The 8,309-nt window shown below is 37.8% G+C and overlaps 1 protein-coding gene across 3 annotated transcripts in view; it reads left to right on the plus strand.

Annotated features, from left to right (window-relative positions):
- LOC106881755 (glutathione S-transferase C-terminal domain-containing protein) overlaps window positions 1–8,309 on the plus strand; it is a 76,010-nt gene that overhangs the window by 41,702 nt on the left and 25,999 nt on the right. For all 3 annotated transcript variants that reach the window (XM_052973704.1, XM_052973705.1, XM_052973706.1), the window contains 2 exons: window positions 2,575–2,866; window positions 5,827–6,072. In XM_052973704.1, the coding sequence (XP_052829664.1) occupies window positions 2,575–2,866; window positions 5,827–6,072 (538 nt within the window). The remainder of the gene's footprint in view (window positions 1–2,574; window positions 2,867–5,826; window positions 6,073–8,309) is intronic.

Here is an 8,309-nt window from a genome sequence, read left to right on the forward strand (position 1 = left end):
ATATATATATATATATATATATATATAGATGTATGTGTATCTTTGTGTCTGTGGTTGTCCCCCACCACCACTTGACAGCTGGTGTTGGTGTGTTTACATCCCAGTAACTTAGCAGTTTGGTAATAAAGCCTGATAGAATAAGTACCACGCTTTAAAAGAAATAATTAGTACAAGGGTGGATTCATCATCATCAGCATCATCGTTTAACATCCGTTTTCCATGCTGGCATGGGTTGGACAATTTGACTGAGGTCTTGAGAGCCAGCAGCCATACAAGGCTCCAATCTGATCTGGCAATGTTTCTACAGGTGGATGCCCTTCCTAACGTCAACCACTCTGAGAGTATAGTGGGTGCTTTTTACATGCCACTGGCACAGGAGCCAGTTAGGTGGGCCTGACATCGATCACGTTTGGGTAGTGCTTTTTATGTGCCACCGGCACGGGGGCTAGTGAGGGTACTGGCATTGGCCACGTTCAGTTGATGCTTTTTATGTGCCACCAGCACAGGAGCCAGTCACGTGGACCTGGCATCAACCACATTCGGATGGTGCCTTTTACGTGCCACTGGAATGGGAGCCAGTCAGGAGGCATTGGCCACAGCTACGATATTGGTTTTACTTGACTCAACAGGTCTTCTCAAGCATATCATATTGCATGATGCATCAGGGGTACTCTTAACTGGGCCAGATGTGTGTAGCTGAGATCTCGCATTAGTTGTCGGACCTTTTCAATCACAGCATATCTCCAAAAGCCTCAGTCTCCTGTCATTGCCTCTGTGAGGCCCAATGTTAGAAGGTCATGCTTCACCACCTCATCCCATGTCTTCCTGGGTCTACCTCTTCCACAGATTCCTTCCACAGTTAGAGAGTGGCTCTTCCTTACACAGCTGTCCTCATCCATACGTAACACATGACCATACCAGCGCAGTCCTATCTCTTGGACATTTGATGCTTCTTATGCCCAACTTTTCTCTCTGTTGTGTATGCACATTGATATTACACATCCAGCGGATCATACTAGCTTCATTTCTTTCAGCAGCCATGGACCCTGTTTCGCTGCTGTGTAGCATGGCAGTTTCCACACAAGCATCATACAGTCTACCTTTCATCCTGAGTGAAAGGCCCTTAGTTGCTAGCAGAGGTAGGAGCTCCCTGAACTTTGCCCAGGCTAACTCAAATGGAATAATGGTATGAATTAAGATAAGCTAAGGGGTGATGCATTGGATACCATACACAAATAAAATTTTCCATTATCTCCTAGTTGGAAGAAGAAAACAAAACCTGATTAAGAATTAATCTATTAAAGTTGATTTTCCTATTAAGGGAAAAGACAGTCACAACTCTGTTTTGATGCAAGGGAGACAATACTTGACATGTTTCTGTCTTTTCGACCTCATCAACATAGTGTAGCTTACCCATGTCCACTTTGATCATTTGAAGTATAGAAAAAGCATCTAGAATAATTTTTTGGCCAGTGTAATTAATATTTTTCTTAGGCCATTTAATGTATTGTTGTTGTTGTTATTATTACTATTATTATGGAAGACTGCCTGCTAGAAAAATGATTAGAGTACTGGACAAAATGCTTAACCCATAAAACGCTGGGATTTGCACTTACATCGCATGGACTGCTGAGCACATTTAATGAAAAATGAGACTACTATTCACACATAAAAAACAAAACAATAGTTAAAATATCTTCTCAGTATATAATGGTGGCAAGTTTTACATCATCCGAAAAGTCATTAGTTGAGCTATTAGTCCTCTTGCATTCGGGGGGGGGGGTATCAGAGCGTTTGAGTGACATTAGACCCCAAAAAACGCCCATAAATTAAATGCATCTATCTGGGCCATGATCGTGGCCTGTCGACCTGTGCCTAACGGCCATGATCATGGCCCGTCGTATTTTATGTGTTAATAGCATTTCTTCTGGCTTTACATATTGAATTCAAATGCATCTGCGGTTAACTTTGCCTTTCGTCCTTTTGGGGTCGATAAAATGGGTACCAGAGGAGCACTGGGGTTGAAGTAATTGACTAGTTCTATCCCCCCTTCCCAAAATTTCAAGTTTTCTGCTTATTATAAAAACAATTATTATTATTATTTTTGTTATTATTATTATCATTATTATTAAGGTGGTGAGCTAGCAAAAACGTTAGCATGCCAGGCAAAATGCTTAGCAGCATTTCGTCCATCTTTATGTTCTGAGTTCAAATTCCTCTGAAGTCAACTTTGCCTTTCATCCTTTCAGGTTCGATAAATTGAGTACCAGTGAAACACTGGGGGCCAATGTAATCGACTAGTCCCTTCACCACAGAATTTTAGGCCTTGTGCTTTTAGTAGAAGAAAGGAATCGTTAGCATGGCAGGCAAAATGCTTAGCGGCATTTTGTCTGACTTTATGTTCTGGGTTCAGATTCCACCGAGGTTGACTTTATCTTTCATCCTTCGGGGGATTAGTAAAATAAGTACAGTTGATCACTGGGCTTACCCCTGCCCCCAAAATTACTGCCAAAATTTGAAATTATTATTATTATTATTATTATTATTATTATTATTATTATTATCATTATCCAGGTTGATAAAAAGCAATATGGTGAATAATAGTAAACTGGAAGCTGAAGATTCCATTGAACTCAGTTTAACAAAAGAAATTATTATTCTTGAGCAACACCTGTACCGTCCACCTCGTATCCACAATGACGACAAAATGAAAAGGCATCTTATTCAAAGAGTTTTGGATATTTGGTCAGATCCAGTGTCCAGAAGTGGTGATTCTGATGTGTCAACAGATATAAGGATATGTCAAAGGTCAGGACCAGTAACTGGAGAACTTCTGCAGCCACATGCAGTGATACGATTCAAAATTGTAAGTTATATTGTACAAGTTTTATTTATATATCTTTCTGTTGTGTTCCTCAGTGTTTTTCTCTCTCTCACTGTGACTCTTCCTATCTCTGTCTGTCTCTTTTTATCACTCTTTCTTTCCTCTCATTTCTCTCTGCCTCCTCCTATCTCTCCTTGTTGTTTCCTATCTTTCTCTCTGTCTCTTCATGTTTTTTTTGTCTCTCTATTTCTGGTGTTAGGAAGGGCATCCAGCCATGAAAAAAAAACATGCCAAAACAGACACTGGAGCCCGGTGCAGTTTTCTGCCTAACCAGCTCCTGTTAAACCATCCAATCCATGCCAGCATGGAAAGTGGATGTTAAATGATGATGATGATAATGTGTGTGTGTGTGTGTGTACGTGCTTGTAAGTGTGTATGTATGGATGTTGGATGGAGGCATGCACGCATGCATCTGCCTGTACATATGTATGTATGTATGTATGTATGTATGTGTGTACATGCATGTATGTATGTATGTATGTATGTATGTATGTATGCATGTATGTATGTATTCATTCAGTTTCTGCTCACAAGTCATGGGAGCTGTGCTGTTTCTGATATGCCCACGTGTGTTAGACACATGGAGCTCAAAAAGGTGCTCATTCAGATTACTCTGTCAAATATAATGCTTATGTATTCACATCATTTAAATTAATTGTACCTTATCTCGTAGCTTTGAAATTTCAATGACATGAGTGTTTACAATGACACTGCAGGGTAGGTGTGAGAGGCCACATTTTGTCAGTTTGAACACAAAACAGGTAGAATATTTGGGACCAGATATGACTGGTTTAACTCTTTAATTTTCAGATTATTCTATCAAATGTAATGCATTATCTTGAATTAATCCTGCATTATCTCATAGCTCTGCTATTTCAATGATGTGATTATTTATTTTTAGAATGATATTGTAAGGTGAGTGTGAAAGGCTGGATCTGGCCAATTTGTACATAAAGATAGCAGAATATTTGGGTTGAATACAGCCAGATTAAATACTAAAGGGTTAATAATCATCATCATCATCATCATCGTTTAATGTCTGCTTTCCATGCTAGCATGGGTTGGACGATTTGACTGAGGACTGGTGAACCAGATGGCTACACCAGGCTCCAATCTGATTTGGCAGAGTTTCTATGGCAGGATGCCCTTCCTAACGCCAGTGAACAATCTAGATTACAGGATGTTTCAAACTGAAATATTTACAAGAAAATCAACATATTGGTTTAATATCAAATTTTTATTTGTCTGCAGTTTTACTTACTCAGTAGGTTAGTCAGTATAGCTGTACTTCAGTACTTTTTAATGTTTGTCATATACTGTCACTCTCTCTTTCTCTCTCTTTTTTGCTCTCTTCCTCTCATTTTTCTGCTTGTTTAAGACATACACGCACGCATGCATGCATGTACGCGCACACACACACAAACACACACACACACACACACACACACACACAAAAGCTGATTTTATTTTACACTATTGTCAATATTTTTGACCACATTAATGTAAATTATCTCCCTTAGAAATTTTAACAAAACATGATGTCAATACTTGAAGTGTTATCAATCTTACTATATATTTACATATACTTATATATACTATATATACTGTATTTTCTATATATATATAGTATAAACTATATATACTATCATACTTATTTATATACTATAGATAATTTTTTTTTGTGAAGGCGCATGGTTCAGTGGTTAGAGCGTCGAGCTTGCAATCGTGAGGTTGTGAGTTCGATTCCTGGACCGGGCTGAGTGTTGTGTTCTTGAGCAAGGCACTTTATTTCACATTGCTCCAGTTCACTTGGCTGTAGAAATGAGTTGCAATATCACAGGTGCCAAGCTGTATCAGCCTTTGCCTTTCCCTTGGATAGCACTGGTGGTGTGGAGAGGGGAGACCGGCATGGGTAACTGCTGGTCTTCCATAAACAACCTTGCCCGGACTTGTACCTGGGAGGGTAACTTTCTAGGTGCAATCCCATGGTCAGTCATGATCGAAGGGGGTCACAGCAGATAATTTTTATTGCTTAACTCCTTAGCATTCTGATTACTCTGTCAAATGCTCTGCTTATTTATTCACATTGTTTTGAATTAATCATAAATTATTTCATGGTTTTAAAATGTCAATGATTTGATTGCTTATTTTTTAGAATGACATTGTAAGGTAGGTGTGTGAAACCAGATTTGGCTGGTATCAACATAAAACAGGCAGAACATTTGGGTCAGATGTGGCTGGTTTAATTGCTAAAGAGTTAGCCCTTTAGCATTTAAACTGGCCATGTCCAGCCCAGATATTATACTTGTTTTATGTTCAAACCAGTTAGACCTGACTTCTTACACTTACCCCATAGTATCATGCTAAAACTACAGAATCACATCATTGAAATCTCCAAAGTTATGTGATAATGCATGATCAGAGTAATTTGAAGATTCAAAGATTAGCAATAACAGGAAATTAATTTTGTGAATGTAAACATTGTGTAAACCCTCTTTTAAGTGCTTTTTGAAATCGTTGGGTTGAATGTGGTGAATGTCATGTTTCTGTCTGCCTTCAGCTTGCCACGAACTTTCCAACAGAGTGGGAAATATGTCCAGTGATAGAAACACAAACGTTCCTATGGTTGGATGCCCTTCCTAACACCAACCACTTTACAGAGTGTGGTGGGTGCTTTTCTTTCTTGTGGCACCAGAACTCTGGCAGTAAAATATTTCTTCAAATATAACTCTTTATAATCAATGCTAGCATGGATAAGAAAAACAAAAGACATTAAACAAATGACAAACTCTATGGTTTTTATTCTAAGGTTTTATCTTCGTGTTTTAATACTAAAAGTTTACAAACTAAACCAGAAAAAAAAAAAAGAAGTTAAAATGAAAACAAAAACAAGAAAAAGCAGACAATATATTCAAAACAATGACAATTATTTTCTACTGCAGCCTGTAAATAATGCTGAAAAATGTAATGGTGATGAGACAGTGTCTTCGGAAATGAAATATTTTCCCAGAAGTAACAATCGTAATGGAAATACCAAGGTCAACAATGGCAAAGATGTGGAAGAAATATTGCAGAGAATTATGAACAAGATGAGAATTGATGACATTATCTTAGATCATCTGTATGTTGAAGGAATCGAGATGACCGTGGCTGATCTTATGTTGTTTGTCTTCACTTATCATTTCATTGTAAGTAATGACTACTCTGTCCAGTATTTTATCTTTCTCTGTGATCTTTACTTTGTTTATCAAACTGTGGTTCATTACCACCAGCCTGTTGAGGGTTTTTTTTTATAATGCACTACTCTCTCTCTCTCTCTCTCTCTCTTCCTCTCCCCCTCCCTTTTTCTCTCTCGAATCCTCTGATTTATTTACAAAAGAAAAGGAAAACTTTATCATTAGCATCATCATTGTCATAATCATCATCATCATCATCGTTGTCGTTGTCAACATTATCAACATCATCATCATCATCATAATCATCACCATTTTAATTCTTTTCTACTCTAGGCACAAGGAACCTGAAATTTTTGGGGGAGGGGGCCAGTCAATTAAATCCTCCCCCCCTCCCCCAGTATGTAACTGGTACTTAATTTATCAACCCAGAAAGGATGACAGGCAAAGTCAACCTCAGCGGAATTTAAACTCAGAACGTAAAGACAGACAAAATACCGCTAAGCATTTCACCTGACGTACTAACATTTCTTATTTCTTTATTGCCCACAAGGGGCTAAACATAGAGGGGACAAACAAGGACAGACAAAGGGATTAAGTCGATTACATCAACCCCAGTGCATAATTAGTACTTAATTTATCGACCTCAAAAGGATGAAAGGCAAAGTCGACCTCGGCTGAATTTGAACTCAGAACGTAATGGCAGACAAAATACCGTTAAGTATTTCGCCTGGTGTGCTAACGTTTCTGCCAGCTCACTGCCTTAATCACCACCATCTTAATTGTCATAATCACTGCCATCATCATCATCATCATAATTGCCATTGCCACCAACACTGCCATCACTGCCACCACTACCACCACCTGATTAAATTAGATTGCTAAATTTCTTACTGTTTTCAGAATTAAATGAAGTGAAAATAGTATATGTCAACAGGAATGTGGTAACAAAACACTGATACCTTGGTTGCCTTTAGAGTAGACCTGTGTTTCTCAACCATTTCTTTGCCTATGAACCCCTTTAATTCCTCTTTTACTCAGATGGACTTGCCCTGTCATCTGATGTTTAAAATATTTCATATTATATTTCTATAATCAAATATTAAGAATTGTATAAAAACAATTATTAAAATATTTTTGTATTGTAGAAGTATAACCAATTTATTGGACATAAATTTTAACAACAAAATCTTATATGGACCCCAAAGGGCCATATGGATTCTGGTTGGGAATCACTAGTGTAGACCATTCTTTTGCAAGCTTTTGAGCCAGTACTCTGGTTTAATGATACTTCCTTCCCTCCTTCTCACCAGTCTTGGAGACCCTCTCAGTGGTTATGGACACAGCCTTCTCTCTTGACTAAAAGATAAAAAAAATAAACATCAATTAATAAAGTACACATAATATACATTATTTACATTATTTACATTTGATGGATATTTGTCCTCGTCTTGTTTGTTGTAAACACAATGTTTCGGCTGCTATACCCTCTAGGTGTCTTGGGGAAATTTCGAACCTGGGTTCTCATTCCTAAGGTATTTTTCGATGTTATTATTATTTTTATTATTATTATTATTATTATTATTATTATTGAGGTCACTGCTTGGAATCAAACTTGGAATCTTGGGGTTAGTAGCCTGTGCTCTTAACCACGACACCATATGCCCACGGGCATATGGCATAGTGGTTATACCTCTGTCCCAAACACATTTTTAACCTTGTGCCATCCTAAAAATTTTTTTTATATTTTGAAGATTTACTTGGTAAACAAGTGATTCATGTCTGGTAAGTTTGTCATCAGTTTGCTGCAGGGAAAGTTTACCATCATCAATTCACCACAGGGTCTCCATTACTTGTGGGTTTTTTTAAAAATAAAATAGTTTTTAACTATTAATGGTGAAATCCTATGGATATATTTTATTGGCGAACTTCCCTCTCAGTGAACTTTGCCTATGGGGAACTTTTCTTGCAGTAAACTTTCTTTACAGTGAACTTTCCTCGCAGTAAACTTTCCTTGCGGTAAACTTTCATTTCAGTGAACTTTCTTTGTGGTGAACTTTCCTCTCAGTGAACTTTTTCCTCTCAGTGAACTTTTTCCTCTCAGTGAACTTTTTCCTCTCAGTGAACTTTCCTCTCAGTGAACTTTTTCCTCTCAGTGAACTTTCCTCTCAGTGAACTTTTTCCTCTCAGTGAACTTTTTCCTCTCAGTGAACTTTTTCCTCTCAGTGAACTTTCCTCTCAGTGAACTTTTT

Source organism: Octopus bimaculoides, chromosome 16 (assembly GCF_001194135.2).
Source record: "Octopus bimaculoides isolate UCB-OBI-ISO-001 chromosome 16, ASM119413v2, whole genome shotgun sequence".
NCBI lineage: Eukaryota > Metazoa > Mollusca > Cephalopoda > Octopoda > Octopodidae > Octopus > Octopus bimaculoides.